Below are 27778 nucleotides of genomic sequence, written 5' to 3'. Positions count from 1 at the left end.
TGTTTCTATCTCCCCCGGGAATTGTTTTAAAATAATGGGTTAAAATGATGCATTTTAGAGCACACGCCTTTTGAATAAATTGGGTAAAAAGCCAAACCGTTTGTAGTTGGCGTTGGGGGGGGGGGGGGGGGAGCCAGGGGGAGGCATGGTATTTTTTTTACTGGACATCAATGACCGCTGCTGTATTTCTCTATGATCCATTTATGTTCTAAAAACAGAATGCCACTAACGCAGTATGCTAAACAATTCCCAAGATGAAAAGAACTTGGTCTGAATGGAATGTTTCAGTATGTCACAAGTGCACAGGGTATGACCCTTTTCCCCAAACAGAACAGTAATAAATATAACAGCCACATCTATTTAGTAGGGTTTGGAAAAGCGGAAACCCTATGTGGGCTGCTTAATCCAAACGCTGCAAGTTGTCAGTCTGACCGAGTTTCTCAGGAATCATGGTCCATTCAAAAGCCTCTTGGATGAATTGCGAGAAACTACTGAACAGCATGTTACACACTTTGCAGTGTGTGCGCAACCCACCAAGCCTTCTCGTTGGCTGTCAGACCAGTCAGTGAATGCTATACTATGACAGATACATTGGAAACGGCTCTGCATTAGTGCAACGTTTCCCCAAAATTGACTTCAATGCTGCATAGCAGTAAAACCTTTGGCACACGTGTATCTTTTAGAGAAATCGGCCAAACTCTAAAGTTGGTATTTAGGTGAAAGAAAAAAAGTAGTCAAACTCTCCTTCCCAACACATCTAGAAGTAGATTAGCATAAACATGCAGTCGTGAACCATACAACAAAACAGAAAGATGGTCTTCCGAAAATCTGCACTCCTTTTATGCCAACCATATCCCCTCGAACTTCAAGAGATCCCTAAAAACAAATATGGGAACACAAATTCTGTGGTATACAAATGTACATTCTGAAAGCAGGTTCATTACCCATTGGTAAGTCTGTACCACCTCTATCTTGTATGTCTATAAATGGTAGATTTGTTTAATAAGCAGCCATAATGCAGTAATTATAAACTGAACTCCCTTTGAAGTAGTGCAACGTGGGTGTTCCCCATCCAGGATTGTACAGGTGGACCTTGTTTTCCCCTATTGATGATAATTATATAGTAAATATTGCTTTAGACCCATACAAAGAGCCAGTTTCATAGTTGTATATCAACCGGCCAAATGGAGGAGCTGTCGAAATCTAGTCAGTGGGTCCTGACCGATCTAGTCCACTGGATGAAAGTGAACCAAAAGCAGTGGCCAACACTTTCAAGACAACTATTCTTGAAAGTGTCAATGCCTTTAAAGGTTTAACTACATGGCTGTGAGCCACTTGATTCCCTTTTAGAAATCTGGCCCCGAAGATGACCCAATAGCTTATCGTAAAAACTCTCCATTGGACTAGGCAGAAATAATGGTTTGCAAAGCTGGTACTCCATCTTTTAAGAATGGGTACAGGGCGTGACCCTGCAGATTAAGTAAATCTGGTTTTAGTTGTATCATGCCAAAAGCATATTGTTACACATAGGCCTACTTGAGTAAGTGATTGGCGAGTACACTGTGGCGAGTTCGCAGACTACTCATCTTGATCTATGTGGGATGCAAGCCACCAGGCACTGGGGAGGTCTAGCTGCTACCAGAACTGCCTCCCAGAGGGTGGATGAAGAGGGATTTGAATTTCACCATCTTGCTTTCCCCACAAAGATACAGTAACTCGCCCTCATGAACAGCCCAGCGCAACCTTGCTTTAGGGATCTCTATCTACTAGAATGAACCACAAGAAAGAGCATCTAGAGCATGCGCCAATCAGCTGAAGTCTTTGCAGGCTTGTGAAATTCATAAAGCCCCCCCGGTTGGATTAGACCAACAAAAGCAGGCAGCAGAGCACAATGCCAACCATGTAGTCTAAAGTCTCTAGAGCTGAAGACCTTGCACCAACCAGATAACCACGGAATTCAGTGGAGCCTCTAAACGTGATGCGAACAATTCATAAGATGGCACAGCAGGTGCTCATGAATCCCTGCAGTTCCTGCCATTACACAAACCAAATCCTGAGCTGGACTACTAATATAATAAGGGAAATTAAGCCTCGAGAGAAATGCCCAATTCTTAGAGGGAATACAAGAACCTTTGGGGAATAAATAAAATGCAGCCTTTAAAGTACTTTATGGCCTATACAGGTATAAAAGGGGCTGGGAAAGTTTGGACCAGCGGAGGCGGGCCTGCTCCCATTTACTCTGTTGATAAAGGGGGAGACTGTAGAGAGGGAGAGAAGGCTGAGAAAACTATTGCTGCGTAGCAGAAGTCACTACAGGAAGCGGACCCTGAAAGAGGTGCTGCCTGGGAGAAGGCAGTACTTGAGAAGAGTGAGAACACTGCTTCTTATACCTTCCTCCAGACATTAAAGGCTTGGTGTGGAGAGGCGGAAGCTAGCGTTGGGTGGAAGCATTGGAGGGAGCAGCCTGTGAATTACGATTACCAGTATACTTCACTAAATTCTGGGAAACTGGACTGTCCTGGCCAGAGAATTTTCATCAGCGATCTCTGAAAGGTTATTCTTCTGCTCCCCTCGCAGAAGTACAGAGACGCCTAGAATTATTAAAGGTGGAGTAAAGACAGAGGAGGGCATATAAAGGAATTCTACATTACAGGAAGCTTAGGAAGAGTCTGAGGGAGAACATGTTGGAGACTTGTGAATCTGAAGAGGTCAATGGCTCATTGCAAAAGCCACAGTGGAAGATGGACTGCGAGTGAATCTTGGAAAGGTATTCAGCAAGATAACTCTTAATTGCTTTCTTAGAATGTGGATGGATTTCTGAAGACAGCCAACAAATGTTCACAACACCCATCAGTTGAAGACTTGGGAGTTTTAGACTACAGTAGCCAGGAGGCAGAGGACTTGACAAGATTGTTTTGGGATTTCTGTTGGCCCTCTGCTTGGAACTTACTTGGTTAGGGTTAAAGAATAGGATTAGAAACTTTGATTTCACAGTATACTGGGGATAACAAGTGTGCTACCAAATTACCCATTGCATTTTGTTGTCCCAACCAGTCACTAGTTAGAATAGAATCTAATTATTTGTAGTTCAATCCGTACGTCCTGTTGTGGATTAGACTAAACTTTACCCAGAAATATCACTAAATGACTTCTGCAACAGCAAAGAGCTTTGACCCTCTGTAAAACAATTACATTAATAATGTATTGTCCTTTGATGTCCTCACTATCTTAATAAAAATTGGACTCAAAGACTGAGTCCTGATTGTTTCAACTACAAGATATCTGCTAGTACTCCTATTTCTACAGACCAAATTTCTAGGTGGGGGATACATAGGTATCCCATACGGGCCATAGCTGTCATGATTCGCCTGGACTGAAGATGGTCCATGACTGTCTTGGATCGCTCAGACTGAAGCTAAAGGTTCACTTTCCTCTTCCTGTATCTCATCCCTTCCTGACGAGGGTTTGGGTTGGTCTGAAAGTGCCTGAGGCTCTGTCTTTTGGGATCCTGGAGGGTACTCCTCCGGTTTTGTAGGATGTGGAAGTGAAGATGTCTCAGGGATCCTGTGGCTGCATAATTAGCTACCTGAAAAGGTCTCTAAAGTGGGCATTCATCGGGTCTGAATGCATTTGTGCCTGAAATTTACCAAAAACCGCATCCTCCGGAGTTTGACGAGATTATGGTAAAGGAGTTTTTCTGCAGAGCAGTGCCTGTCTCCATGGCATCACCAAAGGATGATGCATTCCCAGGGAGAACGTAATAAAGTGGGGGAAGATGTGGGTGATGGCAAGAGTGGAAGTTTACAACATTCTAGCAGATGCCAGCCACTCGACTCTTGGTGTGTATGGATCTTTGCCCAAGAAGTACTAGGCACTTAACTTGCTCTGCTTCTGCTGAGCTAGACACAAGCACTGATGAAATGTTCGCTGCCTTGGTGTAACTTAGGGAGACCACTTTGAATTTGCCTGTACTGAAGGTCATCAGTCCAGTCAGAACCACTGCCTGATTTGTCCAGCTGGTCTAGGACCTTTTAAGCTTTGGCTTCTCCAGCAGGATTCAAATCTTTAACCCTTTGAGGATTTAATTTAAGCGCTCTTGGAGGGATCCTCGACAGAGCTGAATCTCGGTCTTGGGGTGAACCCCAGTCGTTTTAGCTCCTGTCAGGGACTCTCACACAGACTTTCAGGCAATTTTAGTCCTAAAGTTGGCATCCTTGGCCTTGCCAGTAGTTTTTTTTTTTTTGCCCCTGAACTGAGAACCTCAGGGTTGCCCCCAGTACTTTTAGCCCCTTTACGGGGAATCTCTGAGGATACTCAAGTCTCCACCTTAGACTCATTGTGCTGTACCTATGGACAAGTCCTAATAGTGCTACGATCAACTCGACCCTCCCCTTAACCAGATGCCATGGCAAGGAGGTTGCTTGGCCATAACATGAAAAGAAAAATGTTACTTACTGGTCAGCAACCCTTCTCATTAATAAACTGAGGTGGCTTTGATGAATGCACCAGAAATGCCCCTTACCCACCTTGAGTCTTCTTTCAAATGCACGCATCGATAGGGAATCACAGAAGAATCCAACGATGATTCGGACCTTGGCACTGAAGTCAAAGATTGCAGGACACTGCCGTCGTGTAATGGCAACTGCAGGAAGCGCACAATTATCAGGCATAGGCAGTGGGAAAAGCCAGCCAAAGGAACTGGGAAGGAAGCTGAGAAAAATCTGAACAGAACAAAACTGCAGGAAAAAAGTACCTGCAGGTGCTAAGGCGTGTCCAATTCCTACCATGATATGATATATGGCATGGCATTTAAAATGCGCCTATACACAAGTGTTTTTGGTGTTTCTCTACTACGCAGAGAAAAGGATTGAAGGGTGAGGCTTGGGCCATAGCAAGGTGGGGTCAAAGCCATGCATGCACTTGCCCTCACGTAAAAATTAAAAAAGGGTAAGACTTTTAGGTGCTACAAAAAAGTGCTCCAGTGCTGTCCCGAACGACGAAATAACCCAAAAGTATGGAGCGAATGGGATGAAGGTGTAAGGAAAACGTTACTCACTGTAGTTACTACTGTACTCGTGGTCCCCCTTTTTCTTCCATACATTTTGGACATTCCGTCTTTCGCGACAGGACCAGAGCTTTTTGTAGCACCATACCAAAAAAAGTCTCTATGATGCATGCCAGGTGCATGCTTGCCCACAGGTTGCGCCTTCCCAAGCCCCGCCTCCGGGCCTCGTTCCTCAGTCATTTTCAACCAGCGTAGGTTGAGTGCCAACTGATAAGCTAAGGCATTTTAGGGGAAGGGAGGACGACGTATGGACGAAAGGGTGCTACTTGGACTAGGTGTACAGTAGTCACTAGGGTGAATAACCCTTACTCCTGGTCCTGTCACCTATCCTCCATTCTTGTGGGAGATTAACTAGCACTTGTCTCCCAGGGGTTGGAAGGTTCTAACTCCTAATTTAGCTGAGGAGGTTCTACAGTGCTGCCTGACCGAATTGAGCGTCTCCCCTCAAGCTCATGTCTAGACATTAGTGTTTGCAGAAGGCCCAGGGGGAGGCCCAAGTCACTGCTTTTGCAATAGAATCAGAGGGTGCTGCTTTGGCTCAGACTAGGTGCGCATGAAGCCCCTTAGGTTGAGGGCATGTAGAGCAGCAGTATTCAAACCGTGTGGCATGACCCCCTGGGGGCCGTGCCTTCATGTCCAGGGGGTCACGTGCCCCCAGTCTGATAAAGGGGGAGTTTCCCAGTTGGCAGGTGCTTACTTCACCACAGCCGCCACCACCATTCCAATGATTTGCCACCTTTGTGGCTTCCCAGCAAAGAGGCCGTGGGCATAGAACGTATCCCAACTCCCCTGCCCACCCCTCCAGCAGGGGCCTTCTTCCTGGTGTTAAGAAATATTCACCTTGATACCATATGTGCTCCCCTTGGGACCATTCTGCATTCTTATCGCACATACGTAGTCTCCAGCTTGGCCCTGACCTGATCCGGCAAGGTGATTACTGTTACCTCATGCGGTAACAGTAAGGCACACAATGTGTAAGGTTTTTGTTTGTTTGTCTGCCCTTTATAAGACTCCATTTCAGAGAAACTGAATTACTGCATGCACTCATTCTGCCTGGTCTGTTTTTGGTCGTTTGACTGGAGGTACTGCCTTTTGCCCACAAGGCAAAACAGTGTTCTTATTTCTCAGTTAACAAAGCCTAATCACGAAGAGCAGTTAAACGTGCTGTTTTCTGATATACTGGTCTACTTCACAGGCATGACCTGCCCCGTTTGCATGCCTTTAGTGAAGGACAGAGAGGGGCAATTACATGTTCCTCAGACATGTTGACAGCAAACTGCATAGCTGGAAGACACACTGCTCCCTGCCTGAAGTTTGCCTGTCACAGGGACTACTGAAGTCAGATATGCACCTATACAGCCAATGTTTCTTGCTCCACGTTCAAGTTATATCCTGGCTACAAGACTGCACACCATAATTATTTTGCATTGCAAAAACACATCAAAAGGGTAGTGTGGTGCACATTGCTTGCGCAGGGCCCCTCCTTCCTCACCCAGCCCATTAATTTGTTCTTTGTGTCTAGTTGGACTTCCATGTGTTTTGCACTCTCCACATTCTGCCTTGTATTTCTGACTTTTAGTTTTGTCTATGGCGAATGGTTTGGTTTCGTGTAATGGTGTTTGTGGCACTGTGCATGTAGAAGATGACCGTAGCTGTATTTGAATCTGGAGAATGCACCAAGAGGTGTTTGGGTCCCAGGCACTGCTGACCGTTTCCTTTACTCCTGAAGTCTTTTTGCCCATTATGTTTGGGTTCACTGCTACCTGGGCATGTTAGCTTCTGGTGAGTAAAAGTTCTAATGGATGTCAAAGATTCATCATTAGAAATCGCTTCAGGCACACAATCCTGTAAAGCCAGGTCCTGAAGCAAGTGCATGCCCCTGTGTTTGCATCTGGGCCTTGGTGGGCTTTCCCACCTCCAAATCGGGAAGTTAAGCTATGTTAATGGGTCTTGCATGACTTCTCTCTTGGATCTAGGCTGTATTGACGTCACTTTTCCTGCCTTACACCCTGCTGTTTTATGTCCAAAACTATTGTACATCTTAAAGAGCCAGGGATCTCCTGTCCATGGTCGAGCCAGGAGTAGGCCCGACTACGGGACAAACGCGAGCCGAACCAGGCAAATGACCGCGGAAGCAAGGCTACAGTTCTGTCAGGTGCTGGGTGGCAGGAGGGTCAGAAAAGGGTTTGGGGTGGCACTTGGTGAGGAGGGGCTTTGCGCTGCTATTTTGTGCGTGGGGGAGGTAAAATGGACTGGTGGCACTATGTGCAAGGAATTGATGGCGGTACGGGGAATGGGGGATGGCGCAGTGCTGGTGGAACCAGAACAGGGGGTCTGGGTGGAGGCAGCTGGAGAGGAGAACAGTAAAGCACTTGCTTCAGTCGCTGGCCCACTCCCAGGTGGGGTAGGATATGAAGTCTGGCAACAGCACTCCTTTACATGCCTTTGTCACAGGAAAGCACTTATGTTTTTCTTTCTTACTGTTTCACGGGTGCAGCAGGTGGGGCTCCTGGCTGCCCCCTGTTTTGGGCAGGCGCTGACCCAAAAGGAGGGTCCGGCCAGAGCCCCATTTTTGACCAGTGCCGGCCTGATCCTCACCAGCTCTAACCTAATGCAGACACGGTTTACTGATTACTGTATTGAAAACAGTAAGTGCACTTTTTTAATAAGGAGCTGCAATGATCTTGCTGCAATTTGTTTGTCCAGACTCTGCATGTCTGCTGTGGTGGGTGGACGTATCCTTGCAGACCTTCCCATCAGCTTTGAGCAAAAGGAAGCAGCGACAAAAGCACTCATTGATGTATTTATCATATTTTGGGGTCTGGAAGAACAAGAAAGCTACATGAATTCCCTAGAATTGAAAGTGGTTTCCATGGCATGAAGAGCCTTTCTACCATGCATTCAGGGTCACGGCTATGTTCTGTGGCGACAAGGGAGATAGTCTCTCTCCAAACTCCCAGAACTTTGCAAATTGGTTATGGATTCAGCCCAACGACCAGTTGTTGCACAACATTTAACCAATGCCCTCCTGCTCATGAGTGTCATCTGGAAACCTGTGTCCTGCTATTACCCAAACTCGGAAACCCTGCAGGAAGAGGCCCCTTTTGGTAACTAATTTCTCTATACCTGCAGATTAAGCGCTGCTCCTAAAACTGCCAAATACCAGCAGATCGCTTACAGCTTCAGAGTTTATATTTCATGTCTGTACAGTAGGCCCCGGTTGGCTTTTGCTCATTCTGGAGTGTTGTGCCCAATTCCACGAAGCTCTTTTGTTATCATTTTATCCATGAAAAGGAATACCTCATCCAACAGACATTTGGCAACCAAAGTTAAAAAAAGAAGCATTTTTGACTTTCCCTTAATCCCCCACTGAGACCATCCCAGCTCTTTGAGAAGTTCTTGTCAAGCACTGAGCAAAAAGGCATAGACAGCACTGGGTGACCATATAGTCTAATTGTTAATAAACATTATGGGGAGACCATACCTTTGGGAAGCAACAGAGCACTTTACAACACAGCGAGAGAAGCAGATAAACAAGGGAGTGGGGAGTTAACAGTGGAGGAGAGGGGGCAGGAATTTGGACACATGAGATCTACAAGCAACCAGAGGAGGAAACAGTTGGAAGCACATAACCCATTGTCGATTAGCGTGGGGAGTGGAGGGTGTATGGAGCTAAATGTTAGTGGGGAGCCGATCCTTGAAGGAGGGTTTTGATTTACTACCCTACACTGAGTTTGATGGAAGCTTCTAGCACTAAGTGAACTGAAAATACTGTACACATGCTTGTACAGAATTCTGAATCCTGTGGGCAGCAAGGTATTCCCATAAAGTAGTCTGCGGGTCTTTGAGCGACTTTCATTGACATTCAGAACTACTAGGAAGTGACCAAAGAGGCAGAAAAGTATGTTGGCAGAAATGTAACAACTCAGCAAATGGTTTCTGTTAGCATGGATGCAGTAAAATGCAGATCCTTCAAATGGGTCTGCACTCAAGGAATCAATGATATAACTGATCCAGGAGTAATGATCCGCTTATCCATTGTCACTTGCAGTGAGTTTTTTAAACATTTTTTTAGACATACTGTTCTGTGGCAGACACATTTTTGTATTTATGTTTAAGCTGGGGATGCCTTTTTGACAATATAAAATCACTTCATGTTGCTTAGGTTGTCCCCTTCGAAAAAATCCTTAGAACTGTCAGAAGTTCAGATTTTCATTTGTCCTTCCGAACAAAAACAGCAATTGCCTCTGCAATGTTACTTTTGCCCCACTTGAGGAAGGAGTACTGTCAGAGGAACTTTTGTATCCGCTTTGCCCTCTGGGCTGTTTCCCCAGAGCACATTTTAATCCAGGTTGAGTTGCGCATTAGTCTGTGTAGTTCCTTCCAGAGCAGAAACCTATTGCCTCAGACCAGTGAGTTCTAAAGTAATACTACTTGGGTGAATGTCTCTCACCTTTTCTTCCGCTGTCCCCAATCTCCCTAAAGTACATTTTGATTCAGGAGCCGTCTGTCATTTGAAATGGGGTAATTGAAAAGTACTTGTGTCCGAGTTATTTCCTGGTCCCAAAAAAGAGTTAAATCCTGCCGAGTTGTGAATCTCTGCTTACTGAAATTGTTTTGAGAATGGGGAGCTTTAAAATCAGCATGCAGTTCGATTCCAGAGTATGTGTTGCAAAAGTAGATGGGTCCTATGAACCACGAGAATGCTCACTTTCTTAACCCAGTGTATTAAGAGGCCCCATATGATTTCTCGTGGGAAGGCAGGACTCCACTTAACTACCTTGGCATTTGGCTTTTGCTTTGCCTCGAGTCTTTATTAAGGTCCTATTTGTGATAAGGGCTCAATTCGGCAGTAAAAGAAGCATGCATCTTATCCAGGCAATGACTCCTAAAAGCAAAAAAATAATCTTCTTAATCTTTGTTACCTTTACTCTGCTGTACTCAATGGGGGTTTTCTTGGACTTCGTCGAGACCCAACACCAAACTAAGTTAGTAAACCAGTTCTTTTTTGGCACCCGACCAAGTAAAGTTGTCACATTCGCCCTTGAGGCACAAGGAGCATCAAATACTGTGGTACTCTTAGGTGTACAAATGTGCACTTCCCATTATCTAGTGGCATGTGGTTTCATACCCCTCATCTGAGTGGTGTGGAAAATTCTTCGCATCATAAGGGCAAGACCGGATAACCAAAAAACATTGTCCAAACTCTTAGTGCACGGTACAAATATCCTTTAACATGATCACCACGCTGGTGCTCTGGTGGATCTGAAACAAAGGGGGTGGGGTAGGTTAGGTGTGTTAGTAGGACAAAGTTTGGAGAAGAGTAAGGGAGCTGTGGAGTAGGCAGCTTCAGTTCGGTTAACACCATTCGCCGAGCATATTGGTGTGCTATTTGGTTCTGAGTCTATTGTTGTTTGGGGGGTCTGTGTGGTGTGGTTGTTGCGCTGTGGTGCAGTGCGTGCGGGTTGCTGTGTTTTTCAAGACGTGTGGTTGTGTTTGGTTAGAGTGTGAGGAGTGGAGAGGTTTTTAGTAGTTTTTGGGGTTGGTTCGTATCCTTGTTAGTAGAGATGCGTATTCCTATTGCGTCTCCTTCGTAATTTCGAGAAGGTGGTTTCCTTTCAGTGATTAAGTTTCAGCGTGATAAGGCGGTCTCATCTTTGTCATTATGCTAAGTTAGCTTCTTTCATGTTTCCATCTTTGTATTCGGCTAGCCCCCTTAAACCAGTTTTTCTTTGAGGCAACCTATGTTTGGATTGATTTACTTGCGAGCTACGCCCGTAACCTACGTCCTTTCTGAGTGGGCAATATTGTTGGTGGTGTTGGGCATGTATGTTACATTTCTGTCCTCGGGGGGGTTGTCGCTTGTGTTCTGGTTCACTTAGCGTCGTCTCGCTAGTTCTTGTTGGAGTTTCCCTTAGTCTGTCCAGGGTGGTGTTTGTGCCATCATATTCTGTCCATCTGTTCTTTGTGTTTCCTGTTTGATTTGTTTTTGTTGTTTCAATTAGGTTCCGAGGTGTTAAAGAGCAAGGTTTTTAGAAGTCTTCTAAAATTCAGGTGGTCTTTGCTGTTTCTTATTTCTTTTGGGAGGTTATTCCAGGTTTTTGCGGCTAGGTTGGAGAAAGAGGATCCCCCTAGTTTTTTCTTGACATATGGTTTTGGTTCCATGTAAATTTCATTGCTTGATCTAAGGAGACTCTTTGGCTTGTAGATTATTTACTTTTATATGAATTCTGCTCCCTTTCCGCTGATTATCCTGTGTGTTATGCACATTGTTTTGAACGTGATACGATGTTTGATTGGTAGGCAATGTAGTATTTTTAGTGCTCGTGTGTTTGCTCTTCTGGATACTGGGAGGAGGAGTCTGGCTGCTGCATTTTGGATGCGTTGTAATTTCTTCAGGAGGTATTCCGGCATCCCGAGGTAGAGGCTGTTGGCGTAGTCTATTCTTGACATGTTGAGGGCGAGGAGCCTTGGCTTCACTCAGGGAATGGCACAAGGCAGGTAGATAGATGGTCGCAACAGACGACGATTCACAAGGTGTTGCCACTTCGCCCAAGTTGGAGCCCTTTCCCATGAGGCTAGGAAAGTGCGGCTGTTACACAATATTCCCCCCTACGGTGGTTTAATGCGGTAGGACCTCATATTCCCTAGACCTTCTCACTATTCGGAGCCACTTTGACTAACCCAAGGATAATGAGCTGGTTCCTTGATCTCCAGCCTTTGTTTCAAGTAGAGCGCAGAAAGGGCAAATAACAGGGAAATTGGAATTTTTTTCCCTCCCCTTTTTCCCTCCCCTTTTTCCTTCCCCTCTCCCCCCCCTCCAGCATTCTTATTGCAAGAGAATATTATTTTGGATGCTGTTCAGGCAACTGGAGAAGAGCCTTTCTCCTGAAGAAGGAACTTTATTGGTTTATTCTTTTTGTTATAGTATGAGGGATAAAAATAGTTGGACACAGGACGGTGTAGTTTATTTTTGACGGACATTCTGATGGACCCTTTAGTATTAGTTTTGAGGCAGGGAAACCCTTCAGTAATGGCGGTGGGTTTTTGGTACTGAAAATATAACTTCCACCATACCACCTTTGTCAGCTTCCTTCGACACCCTTACATAACCCAATACATTAGTCCCCACATATATGCTGAAAAGTATAGTATTGCACAATAAGACATTAGACAATCTTGTCCAAAGAAGTAATTTAGGTTGCACAACACACAGTCGAAACTGTATATAGAACAGTAACATTTCCTTCATGTAGATTCCTGCTACTCCTAAAGCAAAATATAAGGCCTATACAAGATGGCAAACCCTATACATTATAATGCAAAGGGGTGGGGAAGAAAGGGATTCCTGCACAGACCAGTAAATATGTTAACATAGCCAGTATGAAGCACACCATTGTATGACACAGGTGTGGTACAAAGGGCTGTAAAAGGATTGAAACCAGTTAAAAACCAATGTCCACCTGAAAATACAATAAAATGTGATGCAATGCACTGGGCCTAGTTGGGTCGCAGTGTATCCCGAGTTTTGTAATAAATAAGTGGTACCTTCTAAGGTCAGTTTTTGACAGAGAACTCCTGGGTCCCAAAAATGGGTGGGGGGGGAGGGTGAGTTGTAAAAAAATGCCACAGTCCAGTTAAGTACTAGTTTTCAACGTGTGTGAAGATTGGCCCATAGAAAACGAAGAAACCAATTGCACGAGTAAGGTGAAATTATGAGTTAAAGTTGGGTAAGTACCAGTTCTACTTCACAGGTGCAGCCAAAGAAGCAACTAACACCAGGGAATACCAGAGGAGGTCCTGGAACTCCAGGTTCCAGACGTGGACGACCAGGGAAGGATGTTGCGAAGCAGGATTCAAACCAATAGAACTCAATAGTAATGCGTGGTAGCAGGTGGGGCCTGCAAAACCTCGCTACTCCTGGACCCATAGGGCCCCTGAAAACCATTCCAAGAAAAATCTGCAACCGGGGTGACAAGTGGGCCAGTCGCTGCTCAAATGGGCGAGACCTGGTAGGAATAATTCTTTAACCTTTTCTGCCTTCGAAGAATTCAGTGCCAATGTGGTCTTTCAGCTGGATGTCTTCCCATTTTCTACATCTTAATCCCTCAAAAACTGAGGTTCTGTCCCCCCCATCCCCCTCTCCATCCTCTCCTTTTCACCTTCAGCGCGCAACCTGGTCATTCTTTGATTCTTCCCTCTACACCTCTTGTATTGCCCGCTCCTGCCGCTATGCTCTGTTTAACCTTTGCCGTGCCCACTCCTATCTTTCCTTTCACGCTACTAAACTTCTCTTTTCTCATTTTTTCTTGTATCGACTACTGTTTATCTTTATTGCTTGGCGGTCTTGCCTCCCACCTCTTCCTCTTTGTTCTATCTACAACTCTTCCGCTCGTCTCCTATTTTCTCTACCCCTTCGATCCCCCATTGCATCCTCTTTGCTCTCAATCTCATGACTTCCTTTCAAACCCTGTCTTTTATATCACTTTCTCTCGATAGTTTTCAAATGCACTCGTGGCCTGGCCCGCCTTACCTCTCCCCCTTACTCTCATTCTATGTCCCTCCACGTCGCTTTACAATTTCAGAATCTATCTCTTTTGACCGTTCTACGCCTCCCTGTGCCTCATCTCGTTTCCGCTCTTTCTCTTTTGGCTCCTAAACATTGGGACACTCTTCGCCCTCTCACCGATCTTCATCTCTTCACATTTTTCGAACTAATCTTAAACTTTATCTTCTTTCATCTCTTGCTTCTTAAAATGTCTTTGCTTTCTCTGTCTGGTGATGTAACCTTTTATTCATAATGCATTTGTACTATTTTGGCTTGAACTGTTTTGGGATTCTCCTTTATTCAGCGCTTTTGTTGAAAAGCGCTTTATACATTTAATAAAATACAATAAAAACACTATATTGAGTAATTTTCAAGAAGTGTGTGCTGGGATTGTTTTCTTCTTTTTAACAACCTTTGACTGTCTTTGTATTGCCGCTCAGCATCTACCATTGTGACTACAAATCCTTCCAATAATTCCACCTAGCTTGCACATGTGGTGTCTTTTTTTTTTTTCTCTTCACATTGCGAGATATGCTATACATTTCTTCACAGCATTCTTTATGATTTAGTACATCGTTTGCATGGACATCTTTTGGATTGATACACCCATTCACCGTCGGATTCCATTAGCTATTGTCACACAACTGAATAGAATCGTACATCTACTGGCCTGCATCTTCATTGCAATAACTGTGCAATGGATGACTCCTCGCTTCAGTTCTCTCACAGGTAATTGTATACGAGTCCATTGGGATCTTGTGCAGCAAAGCCCATTCTTATACCTTACTGGATTTCATCCCACCCTGCCTGTCGTCTCTTCCCATAAAGCTATGGAACTGCACTTCTGTTCTGTGTGTTTTGTTGATCCTTTCACGTTTGCCAGTCCAGGAAAAGGGAATTCTATCTTGAAAGCAACTATCAACATATGCCCATCTTGGGGTGCGTTGTCTGGACGTCATGACCATGAAAGGATGCACACATCGCGCACACCTCACTGCTCCCAGCCAAACCATGTTCACCTTTCCTCACTCCCTCATCCACGTCTTTATTTTACTACCTTGCTTTTGGAACAACTGCTTTGTGTCCCTCGCTCTGCCTTGATTTTACTTGCTAACATTGCACAGGACGAAGCCTTCGGCCACGCTCCAGCTTTCAGAGTTCGCTGATGCTGTCCCTGGCACAGCTGAGGTATTTTGGAATTCTGCATTCCGGATTTTGAAACTAGATTTCTACTGACATGGTGAATCCCGAGGTGGGGGAATCTGAGGGTTGGATGTCTCTTGTGTACATGGGTAGAATAGCCCAGTCTTGGGGCTTAGAGATCGAACTATCTTGTTTCCTGGCTTTTTTGCAGATTTTGTGCATTTATGCAGCTCTAGTGTGGCCAGGTCCCTACTTCTGTTGATGGGCTTACTTCCATAGATGGTGACTTAGTCTGCCAGGTAGGCAGGAGTGTGGATGCCTACAACTTTGTATATGCTGCAGGTGACATTTGCAGGCGATGCAAAGGTTTTGGGGGTAGCCAGTGAAGATTACTGTTGACAAGAGCAACAGACCTAAATATGTTTGGTAAGAAAGGCTTGCTTGTGTGGTTGATGCCATGCTATCTGAGTTTTCTCTGTTGTGTATTTTAGGTAAGGGTAAGTGGTCTTGTATTGCTACCTGCTGGCAATAATTTTGACGTTAATGCTCATGGCGAATGTTGGCCGTAATGTGGGGGGTGTTCATGGCAAATGGACAGATTGGGAGTCTGTTTAATATGCTAGACTTGATGGGTAGTCTGATGGGGAAAGAATGTAATTATAGCAGGAATAGTAATGATTTAATAAGTGAGTGAAAAATAGGAAGGAGGGGTGGGGATGGGGATGTCAATGCTCAGACTTCCTTGGATGTTGTGATGCATGCCCTTGCTTTGGGGATTGTGGTCTGATTTTGAGATGGGCATCTGGACAATGTGTCCCCTAAATGAGATTGTGATTACTCATGCGGTCGGCCTTGTGGACCGATTTCTATTTGGTAATCTTCATGCCTGATCCTTGAAAAAGGTGAGACATGAGGTGGTTTACTTTTCTTGTGTCATTCTTGGTTTGTTGCTCCGTATTCAATTTGGTCAATTGAAGAGCCACTTCCTGATCTGGTTTCTGAGCATGTGGTGGTTCACTTCCATGTATAGATGCTTGGGTAAATGGGTTTAGGATTGGTAGCCAATGGGTAGAATGAGGCTCCTCCTTGCTTTTTCCTTTTTGTTTGGGGAAACTAGCACTAGAGCCACATTATTGGACTCCTGTGTGCTAGAGGGTGTGTAATGCTGGAATTGACACAAGTGCAGTGGGTGAATCAAGTTATTTTCTTGACAGGCAGCCAGTGGAGCATTCACAGTGCATGGATCATGTGAGGTGGCTGTCAATGTGAAATGGGAGGTGCGTGACGCCCTTGAAGGTCCTAGCAGTCAGACATTTCTAATGCCAGGATGCTGAGTATTGTTTGCGAGGAGCGGTATTTAAATTGTGAATAATGGAGTGGCAGATCACTTTCAGTTGGTGGCTGTCTTTCACAGACCTTTTCAGATAGGATTGTGAATCCCCTGCATATTGGTGGACATTTTGGCTGGCGCAAATGTTTTCTGTTGGCTCCACCTAGATGTTGAAGATACTAGGTAAAGGGATCCATCCTAGTGGTACGCCAAGTGGTGGGTAGAGGTGCTCTGGCAGTATCGATCTGACCAACTAATGGCCCTATAGTTATGAGGTGAAATGGCATGCTGATTCCTTTTCCCTTGTGCTGTATGTTGATGATTGCTTGGTGGTCTTTGTTAAAGTCAGCATACTGATTGAATACCATTTGGAGGCAGTGGTGTCATTTGTTGCAGATTTAGAGTGCATGTCTACGACTTGGATGGTGGTCATTTCTGCTGCATCTGGTTCTGAATCCTGATGGCATCAAATGTGCTTGATGTTGGTTGGCTACGGCACTTAAAAGTATGAATAGAAAGGTATGGTTTGTAATTGGTCAACATTTTTTTAATGAGGTATGGTGTGATGCAAGTCCGTACTGCACATACATAAGCAGGCACAGAAATTGGGCCTGTCTCAACTGCAACTGTCTTTCTCTGGGATAGAACTGTCTCTGGCTTCCACTCTGGTAGGCCTCCCACCCAGGCGGAGTGGGGTTCCTAACCCCCTCATGACAATTTGTCTTTAATTTAATTGGTATAGCGCATTTTCCAAAGCGCTGAACATTAATAAAAGCAGTACAAAGCTCCCTGCGGCATCCAGCAACTGCCTTTTCTGCCTGCCTATTGGTCACCTACAGAATCATATTGGCCTATTGTGGACAGGCAGGCTTCAGCCAACCCATCCCTTCCAAGGTCCACTTTTAAGGTCCCTGTCAGCATCCTTGTTTACTTTACAAGCTGCAACATGAGATTACTGCAACAGCCAAACACTCGCTGAGGCTGCTACCCCTGGACTATTGGACTGCCATGACTCTTACCATTATCTGTTTGGGTTAGTTCCCTCCTTGTTTTACCTGTACTTCCTTCTCAGAGAGTACTCAACTCTACCTGTTATGTACTCATTTGAAGCTTTATCTGTACTCCCCTCTACCATCTGATTACCACTCTAAATTCCTAAACTACTGGTCTCCCATTTAACTTGGAAAGTCAAACCTGAGTGTATTTTTGCATGTAGTTGAAAGTTAAACTTGGGTGCATTTTTGCATCTAAGTTTGGCCATTGATTGTAACCTGCTAGCCCAGTAACTGTTCAATTCTGCTTTAATTGCTTACTCCTCCCTCTTTTCCACTCATGGTGCTTTCTGTCTCTCCCATCTATTCCAACTGCCCCTCTATCAACTATCCTTCCCGTCTCACTAAGTCTGGAATTTTTTCTTTTTTTTAAAGGATATCTTGGCCTCCAACCCTGGTCTCCCTATCGCTGATACCTATACCAGCGCCACTTCCAAACAGACCCTCACAGACATCCTCTTTGTTGTCCCTTTGCGGGATCTATGGACCCCCCATATGATCTGTGCTTTGCCCTGTCTCCTCCTCCTTCCATTAATGGTAGCACTCGCTGGGATGTCCTCATGGCTTCTTTTGACTCCTCCAGAGTCATCCTTCATGTCTACCTAAATGGCACTGTCATGGTCCTCGGGCCAATCTCCTCCTCTTAGATAGGCGCTTCCCTCGCCTCATCAACTTCCTCTCATCTCCAGCTGTCCCCTCCTCTCACTCCTTGGCTACCTTGCCCACTTTTTCCTCCTCTGCCACTCTTCAGGCTACCTCCACAACTCCACAGGGCGTACCTCTGATTGGTACCCCCTCCCGGAAGGTCTTTAAGGCCGGCAACCTTCATCTTGCCACTCAACTCTCGCTCTGCTGTCACACTCCTCTGACATCTGCCACCTCCTTGAAGAACTGGACCTTGATGTCCTCTGTCTTACAGAGTTATACTTTGTGGCCAGCTCCGTCACGAGCTTTGACACTCTACTCCCTGAGGGCTGCAAGATCCTCTCTGCACCCAGATCCACTCGACCTAGAGGGGCCTGTAGCCTTTATCTTTTCTGAGTGGATTCCTGCCACCATCATCCCGATTTAGATATACTCCTCTTTTGAATGCCTTGTCTGCAGGCTCTCAATCTCTCCCAGCCGCTCCTTTTCTGTTGCTACTCTCTACCCACCCCCCACCCTTGGGCAAATCACCTAATTTCTCTCTGAGCGGGCTGACCTCTCATCCCTCCTGGCCTTAACCACTCAACTCCTCCTTGGTGACCTCAACATCCACCTCGATTCTCCCTGTCCCTCATCACTGCTCTTTCGCAACCTCTGATTCCCTCTCCCTCTCTATCCTCCCTTCTGACCCAACGTACACTGCAGGACACACACTTGATGTCTTGATCGCCCCTGGCCTCCCCCTCTCTATCACTCTGATCACTCATCTCTCCTGGAGTGACCACCTCTCCTCCCATCTCTCACTCTCTTCCCCGAAAGCTAACACCACCCCAACACTGCCACTTACTTTCTTGGACATGCAACCTATGAAGCGTGTGTCAGCTGAAGCTTTCGCTGCCACCTTCTTTCCCCCTCCTCTGGCTGACTCACACCCCGACACAACCCTGTCCCTTCTCTACTCTTCTATCTCTGATACTCTTGCCCCCGTCATGAGGATCTGCTTGAAGTCCAAAGCCAAGTGCAATTCCTGGTATGACTCCGACCTAGCTACACTTAAACGTAGGTGTAGGGCGGCTGAGAGGAAATGGAGGGCTTCTTGTTCATCCTCTGACAAACTGGCTGTCTCTTGCTCCAAAGGCAATAACGACTTTCTGTATGCACTAAGAAGAGAGCCCACATTCAAGCCCGCCTCTCTGCGGCATCTAACAACTTGGCCAAACTCTTTTAAAATCTGCAAGGAGCTTGCCAACCCTGCAGCAGTCTCCACCCCTCCTCTTGCCTCCCATGCTCTCTGCAATGCTCTTGCCTCGTACTTTATCTCAAAAACCCAGGACATTCTGTCCACCCTCTCCTCCCCTGCCACTCCCATTCCCTGTCTGTGCTTGCAGACTCCCCTTTAATCACCCCCCAACCGTCCTTCTCTTACTTTCCTATTTTCTCCCCTGATGTCGCTAGACAAGGCCAATGTATGAAAGCCTCGTCAAAACAGGTTCATCCCTGTTCCTCTAAAACCATCAAGGACCACATTGACACCCTTGCTCCAGCACTTGCCGTTTTTTTTTTTTTTTTTTTTTGCAACCACTCCTTTGCCTCAGGATCTTTTCCCTCCTCTCCGAAGCATTCCCCTGTGCATCCTCTTCTCAAGAAACCCACAGCTGATCCTTCCTGTAACTATCGCCCAATTTCAATTACCCCCCTTTCTGGGCAAACTCCTGGAAAAGCTGCCCATATCTCAGCTTAACCTTCATTCAGATTCTGTTGGCTGTCTCCATGAACACCAGTCTGGCTTCAGAGCGGCCAGAAGCACGGAAACTGCTCTCCTGAATATCCGTGAAGATCTGCTCTCCAACCTGGACTCCAACATTCCCTCTGTCCTCCTCCTTCTTGATCTCTCTCTTCTGCCTTCGACATGGTCAACCACACCATCCTTTTCAACCTTCTCCGTGATAACCTGGGCTGACCTTTTTCCTCTCTGATCGACCCTCCCAGGTCCAACTGGGGTCCTTCCTATCATCTATCTTCCTCTCTACCTGTGGGGTTCCCCAGGGGTGTAACCTCTCACCGTGGCTCTTCAACCAATACCAAGCAACTCTCGCCCACTGCATTGGCATTTTCTGCTCAAATTGCTAGTGCTACGCTGATGTCACTCAAGTCATTTTCCGACTGCCCTCGGCCACCTCCTCTCCTCCGACTGCCTAACTGCCATTCAAGATTGGTGTGCCGCCAATGATCTTTGTCTGAATACCAGCAAGACTGAGATCCTCCTAATCGGCACACCATCTCCATCCTTCTCCCTCAACCTCTGGCCGGCCTCCCTTGACCCTCCTCCTACCACTACCTGCGAGGCTAGGATCCTCTGGGTCGTCTTTGACTCCACACTTCCTTCTCTGCCCATATCTCTATTGTAACAGCCATTCTAAATCTACCTGCCTCTACTCTCTGCAACTAATCCAGAACAGGACTGCAAGACTTGGCCTCAAGCCCTGAAATCTCTCCATTGGCTCCCAGTGGATGCAAGGATTAAATTCAAAACGCTCTGCTTTGTCTACAAGGATATCTGGGGCCTGGGTCCATAATACCTTCAGCTTTCTCTCTGCAAATACCTCCCCTCTCGCGCTCTTTGCTCCTCTACCTCCCTCTGGGTCAATAATTTTTCAAAGAAACGAGCTGGAGGTAGATCTTGATCTTCGGCTGGGGCCACCCTCAAACAGCCTCCCTGCCAATCTAAAACTTGAGGAGAAACATCTCTGGTTCTGGAAGAACCTCAAGACCTTCCTCTTTGCTTCTGCCTTCGCTCTCCCTCTCCCCTGCTGATCTGCTCTGTCTTGGCACTGTGCCCCTGGCCACCATCTGTCCCCTGGCCCAGGTACCTGCTCACCCTGCCACCCTCCTGCTCTGCCTCCTGGCCACTCCTTGCAGTGGGGACTGTATCTGTACCCATACAGCCCCCCCATTTTTCTTTTTCTGCACTTATCAGACTTACCCAGACTGCTGCCTTAAACACAGCACTTGCCACTTGCTGGCTGCACAACCACTGTTTATTGCCTCCATTTTCTATTTATTTTGATTATATATCTGCCCTCCTCTGCTCCGCACTTTCCACTCTTCCCCCCTTCCAAGCACGTTTTTCCTTTTCCCTTTCCCATGCACTTGCACGTTCTCAATGTCAATGGGCCTAGTAAGATCGTTCTTATTGTTGTGTTCTTCCCTGTTCACCTCCCTTGCCTAGTCGCGCTCTGAAAGTGTACGAGCGCGATACAAATAAAATATCATATCCTATATACAACAAAATGCTGGATACCTGCGCGCTCTGCAGCGCTCGGTTGCTCCTGAGCTGGGTCTGCACTTTAAACAATAAAATAAAAATAGTTGCTGAGGTTAGCATGGTCGGGGGATGGTGTCCTTGGAGAGGGATGTTTGCTTGAATGAGGTGGAGAGCTTATCCTCAAGACAATTCAAATGAAAGAAGTGGTCCTCTAGGATGCTACTTTGAGAAATGCTATGCTTTGTCAGGGCTTCACTGGAGTGTTTTAAGGTAAGTAGTGTGGCCCAGATAATGTTTTTTTACTTGGGTCTGTTTTTCTCTTCCATTTGACACTTTAGCTCATGTTGAGTTCTTGTGTGTACGAGGAAGCAAGTGACCTGGGTCCCAAGATTGCTCTTTTCTGGGTCAAGTATGCTTGATTCATTTCAGGCTGTTGATACCTTATATTAGTGTTGCAACCCTTGTTGTGTGTTGCTGACAGGGTGGAAGAGTGGTTGATGAGGTATTTGATATGATGGTGAAGGCAGAGGTGGGGTGATTTAACCATTTGAGAGGAGGATGTGGTGTATTTGATAATTGGCATGGTAACATTGGTTAACTGTCCTGTGTTCAATGTACAACCCTGCAACGTTTGTGGCTTGAGCTTTTTTACCTGGCGTCTTGGAAGATTCTTACCATAGGAAGAAAAACCTTTGATCAGGTACAAGGTTGGTTGTTGGGAACCAGCAGCTTAATGGGGGTAACTTGGCAACTTTCAGTGCCCATATCCTTTGGTGTGGCAGCGTTTCTAACCTTTGCTATGCTGAGTGCTCAGATGGAATACTGATGTGCTTCAGCTTTTGCAATCAGAAATTTATTTAATTTCATGGAGTTTGTGTGCTTACGTTAGTGCATTCCCATCGGGTAATTTTGTTTTTTTTTCTTATTATTTTGCTCTGTTGGCAGTTTGTTTTGCCGTAGGCGCCGGCAATTCGTGCTAGAACAAGTGAAGATTGACTTCACATTCCTACTGCATAGTGTCCGAGAATTGTGAATAGGTTGCGAAAACCCGTCCTTCCGCTCTTCACTTGCTCACTGGCAGATCTTGGAAATGGGCAGCTAAACCAGTAGCACTGCCCAGACTGCTTGAGTGGGCATGTGGTACCGGTTTAATCTGACTGTTTAACTGTAGCAGGACTCTGTCAGAACTTTAAATGCCCATGCCCATGCCTTGGTAGAGCACAGCTTCTAAATTGTGTACACACAGGTCTGTACAGCAGGGTTCCCAGCCTTTGCCTATGTATGCAAAGGATTGGGATTTATAGCTGCTCTCCTTCTAAATGTTAGTCCCTGCAAGGCTGTCTATGCATGGGTCCTTTGAGTATCTGGCACCAACTGTCTATGCCTGAACATCCGAGCTCCTGGGTGGGCTGTCCGCTTCGGTGTTGCATGGGTCTTGGGCTGTCAGTCTGCAGGAAGGCTCCTGGATGGTCCATAAGGCAAGCTTCCTAGTCAGTTGCAGGTGAACCTTTTTAATCTGACCTGTTTTTTGTGGATTAGGGTGGGTTGGGAAAGGTCTTGCTCGAATTGGCTAGTTTAATCCCTTTTGTTGTAAGATGTTCTTCAGTCCATCTAATATTGGGTGGGGGTTCGCTTCTCCCTTCTGCTCCTTTCCCCCACCTCCCCCTTTGTTTGGGAAAAGAGGCTGCCACGTATTACGTGGGGGAACAAGCCGGTCCCCTCTCCAGTGGCGCCATTTTATCTTTTCCTGGTTGGGGTCCTCTAACCTGTGACCTGTTTGGGTTCTTGTAGCAGTGTTTGAACCAGAGTGGAGTCTGGCTCCCTGAGGTCTCCATAATGTCTCCAGTCATTGACTACTCAGGCAGAGACTAGTTTGTAACTAGATTGTCATTTGTATGCTGCCCACCAACACAACATGCTGGGAAGTATTCATTTTGCTCCTGGAACTGTACCCCCTTCACCCCATTCCCCTTTACCCCGGTTAGCCCTTCCCACCCCCTTTCCTCAAAGCACTCTCAATCAGGTTAATGTTTGCATGTTTGGCGCTGTATAAAATACTTTAATACTTATGAATACATAAATGTTACTCTATGGCTTCTTCCTTCAAATGTACTCATCCAAAAATTGCCTATGCAGACCCATAATGTATCCAGACATTAGAGAGGTTGCTTCTAATAACATAATGTCTTATTGTGGGTCTGGTATGATGGCTCTGGTCCAGCTTTATACTATAGTTTGTTTTTTTGTATTGTGTTGGTTCTGCCTGGTTGATGGCGTTCTCATCCTAAATAAGTTTGCTCAGGCAATACTATCTCTTTAACCATCTTGTTTCTTTTGCCTGATTCTGATTGACTTTTCTTCTCGATTTTGCCCTCAGGTTTATGAGTGACCAACGGCTGCAGAAAACATTGGCAAGAAGGAGTTGCCCACTGGGACTGGAAAAGGATGCCAATTCCACCCCCACCGCCTCCACCACCTGGTCCCCCTCCACCACCAACATTTTGCTCTGTAAGAATTGGTTTGCATACAATCCTGTCCTCTATTTGTTGTAAAATTGAAAAGTCTGCTACTAGGTTTTCTAACAATGTGGGCATATTTTTCCATTACCTCAAACTGTCTCTTCGATGATGTTCATGGACCCACACTCAGAATTAAACACCTTTGCTCTACGAATTCTGTTGAAGACAATGGTCTTTTTCACGCTTACAGGATGGCTACTTGATACTTGCCACTATTTTAAATCGATGGGTACTAGTCCAAGTTAGCTATAATTCTTTGACTCCTTCATTCTGCTTGATCCCCTCTTGCAAGAAGCCGGGTTGAAACCTTGTGGTGCACAGAGTGCATTTTTTCGTTCACCCTTTCATGTATCAGTCTTAAACACCCGATTAAACTGAATGGGATCGGATGGGTCTTCTGACCTGAAAAATATGCAGCTGATTACTCACAAATGTTGTGAAGTTTGTAATATTAATGTTTTACCCATCCTATAAATGTAGCAGCCTAGCTGCCCTCAAAGATTTGTATATCTTTGTACATGCCAACATATTAGTCACATTTGTGATAATACGAAAAGATAGTCCAACCTTTTATCGCACAACAGCCGGTGTAGCCACCAGGTCAGGCAGTCGGGAGTTGGTAGCTTCTGTTACCAACTGATTACTTTTATGATATGAGCATCAGAAAAATTTGATGTTCGGTTCAATTTGATCTGAGTTTCTTACCAAAACACCATTGTTATAAGCATAACTTGCCGATGGTCAGAAATATTAGTGCCTGCCTCCTTTTGAAAACATTCCTCTGTTTAATGTTGCCCATTTAGGGACATTCAAGACGTGCAATTTTATGAATTCTTCTTTGCTTGCTTAATCATGAAATCTCTAAGGATTTTGCAACAAAATATTTGCATTGGTCTACAAGGAAAAACATACTTTGCGTCCACAGTGTGACTAAACTGGACAGTATCATTGAGGTTTCAAGAAACTGATGCATGTGGAGTACACACGCAGGCTGGCACTAAGAGTTAAATGTTCACCCGTTGCACATTTTCAAAAGGAATTCTGTGCTGCTTCCAACATCTCCTGTTCAAAGATTTGAATAGCAATTTTTGCAGGAGGTTTGCTCTTCACACGCACACCTTCTTGGCAAGCTTTGCTGCTTTAATGCGCCAGTAGTGCAAATGGATGTGGGTTTTGTTAGGTTAGCCTTGTGCATAAAAAGGTTTATATATTTTTACATTTGTAAAGCGCACTTAACCAAGGGACATCTAGTTTCTGGTTGCAGAGGACAAGGAAGAACTTGTGTCAAAGGTGGTCGGACAAAGTTTAGAATGAAAGGATAGGAGGAAACATGATGCAGATCTGTGTTCTTGATGTGTTTTTATTATTTTTTTAATTCTTTTTTTTAAAGGCCAATACTGAGCCACCAAAGCTGAGCCGGGATGAGCAGCGTGGGCGTGGAGCTCTGCTTAATGACATCTGCCAGGGTGCTCGATTGAAAAAGGTGGGAGTTGTGAACGACAGGAGTGCTCCAGTCATCGAGAGTAAGTTTGATTATGAGCAGGCATGTATATGAGCGACTTCTGTTCCAAAGTCGTCCTTGGCTGGTTGGAGCTTGGGAGGCAATCTTTAAACTTTGACAGCCAGAACCCAGTCTAGGTGTCCACCCACCAGACTGAACACATCCAACTGATTTCATCGGCACCACACCTATCGCTATAAAGCAGCGATCATCCTACAACTGCAGCAGCTGCACACAAATCCGGTGCACCCATGCACCATACAACACACTTTCTCTCTACTGACTTGAACTACGGTTCCCGAGGGCGTTCAACCTACCAGCGCTTTGAAATCATACCAGTGATACATAAGGCGCTATATAAGTGCCAAGTAACATAACACGGTTCTTAAAATAATATTAACAGGAAGTACATAGGTGTCCTGCTCTCTCTATTTCACGGGCTGGTTTGGTAAGGCTCCACCGCAGACTGAATACAACTTCTCCAGAAGAGGATGCTCTCACTTAAAGAACTTTGGAATGGGTCTGGTATGCTAGGTATACTCCATGTTTCTGCACCCCACCTGTTTAGCACCAGCAGTCGCCTGCCCCCCCACAGTTCCTTTTTTTTCTGCCCTATCGTTTTATTTTTTTTTTATTGGACATATGTATGGCAACTATACACAGTTGTTTCAGGTGCCAACAGACAAGATTGGGGAGGGGGGGCATGGGAATCATAAGAATACAACAACAAAGAAGCAGTTATATTGGCCTTGTGACAATCCTACCATGCAAGTGCATGACAAAGTGATAAGTGAAAGGGGGTGGGAGGGTAGAGGGAGAAGTGCAAGAGTGGGGAATCGCCACGGGTGGAGGCTGGCGAGTGCTGGTCAGGCCAAGGTGGCATATGCCGGAGGAAAGAGGGGGGGGTGGTGAGAGAGTGCAGTGGACAGGACTGGGTTGGGATAGTCCAGGAAAGGGAGCCAGAGGTCTAGTGCTGGCAAAGGATGCTGGGAGGGACTGCTGGTGGGCAGTGCAGGGGGTGGTCTGGTCCCTGTATGACTCTGAAGGGAACAGGCCCCAGTCGTAGCGGCAGGTGGAGAGTTTAGCACGGAAGGGGGAGAGGGCAGGAAGAGGAGAAAAGGAAGGTCTTGAGAAGTTTCCAGAACTTAAGAAGATCTGGCTCAAGTCCGGAGGGGGGGAGCTGTTCCAGATGGAGGCGCCAGCTGAAGAGGGGCTATCTACTCTCTGCTTGGAGAAATGTTTGCCCTGCAGAGAGTTGGAGCCAGAAGACCAACATATTCTGGCTGGGTGGTATTTGGGGAGAAAAAGCTGCATGGAGAGGTCCCAACCCCAGACAGCCTTGTGGATGATGCAAAGGGTTTTGAATATGATTCTTGCAGTCGCCGGGAGCCAGTGGAGAGATTTTAGGGCTGGAGAGATGCATTCCTTGGGCTTGAGGATAAGTATGAGTCTCTCACTCTTATTCTGGATTAGTTGGAGGGGGTGAAGGAAGGAAAGGAATGTTGAGGAAGAGGCTATTGCAGTAGACGAGCCTAGATAGAACCAGGGCTCTGGAGACATTCTGGGGGAAGGTAAGGAAAAGTAGAAGTCCCCTGAGGCGATGACGCTGAAAATTGGACTTATTGGCAAGGTCCGTGATGTGTGGAGAGGAGAGGGAGGAGTCAAGATGATGCCAAGGTTTTTTGCTTTACAAGTAGGTGAGGGGAACCAAGGAGTATGGCCAGAGAGTGAGGGGAAAATTGGGTATTCCCCAAATTGACTGCAGATTTGCCCGAATTCGATTTGATCACATTTTGGGAAAGTTTTTGCTGCAAATGTATGTGGGGGTTGGGTTTTGGGTAATAATTAATATGGGGTTTTTCGAGGGGCGGGGGAATGGGAAGGGCTTTCAGCATGTGCTTTAGCTTTTATTTTATTTATTTTTTTAAGGTGGTTTTCCTCCTTTTCAGGATGGGGGGGCGTAATTTGACTAGTTGTGTTTTCTAAAATTTGCCACCCTCATGCATGCAGTGGACGGAAATAGCATGCAGTAAGCACTTCAATGTGGCTGACTCGAGTCTGTGTAAGCTGTCTTGAGAACTTTCACCCAGTGAGTTTCTCTACATTCTGTATCTGAATTAAATCCATGTCGCTGAGAGCTCTGTCTCCATGCTAAAGAAGGGTCTGGTATTGTGAGCCATTGTGGAGTTTGTGGAGGGGTGAAAGCCTTTGCATTCTAGAAGTAAGAATGATTCGAGGACCATGTGCTATCTGAATTAAATCATTTTTCGGTACTGCTGGTAAGCCTCCCCCAACCCCCCCAGGTTCTAAGGGACCTTCTACCTGTTCAGAAGTTCACTTCAACTTATGCATTTGTGAGTATCTTTAAAATGGACTTCTGAGTCTCAGGGCTTGAAATGTCATACTGGATGAAATTTGCTCCCCACACAAAATCAGAATATTGAGATGGTAGCGCAGAGGGCTGTTCAAGCTAGTGACCAGTACTTCCTTCCAGGGCGTCTGTACATCTTAAGTACATGCCAAAGATATTACGGGCTCACTGCTTTGGTACTGGAAACCATAAAACTATTGGTGTGCCTCCTTTTTGGGTCATTCCGTCACAAAGAGGAGGGCCACAGGCCTATTTCATCCCTAGATCGGTGCCTTGTGAACCTCTTCTAAGCACAGGAAGCCTATGCACAAACTCCATCACTCTCCAAGTTGGCCAAGT

General features: G+C 45.8%; 1 protein-coding gene across 3 annotated transcripts in view; it reads left to right on the top strand.

Moving 5' to 3' along the window:
* WIPF2 (WAS/WASL interacting protein family member 2) overlaps positions 1–27778 on the top strand; it is a 447965-nt gene that overhangs the window by 72560 nt on the left and 347627 nt on the right. For all 3 annotated transcript variants that reach the window (XM_069634575.1, XM_069634576.1, XM_069634577.1), the window contains exons 2-3: positions 23426–23556; positions 24958–25090. In XM_069634575.1, coding sequence (XP_069490676.1) covers positions 23494–23556; positions 24958–25090 — 196 coding nt within the window. In that variant the 5' untranslated portion in view covers positions 23426–23493. The remainder of the gene's footprint in view (positions 1–23425; positions 23557–24957; positions 25091–27778) is intronic.

This window comes from Ambystoma mexicanum, chromosome 13, assembly GCF_040938575.1.
Source record: "Ambystoma mexicanum isolate Mex_15411 chromosome 13, UKY_AmexF1_1, whole genome shotgun sequence".
Lineage (NCBI taxonomy): Eukaryota > Metazoa > Chordata > Amphibia > Caudata > Ambystomatidae > Ambystoma > Ambystoma mexicanum.
The sequence above is the reverse complement of the archived record's forward strand: the minus strand, read 5'-3'. Positions and strand labels throughout refer to the sequence as shown.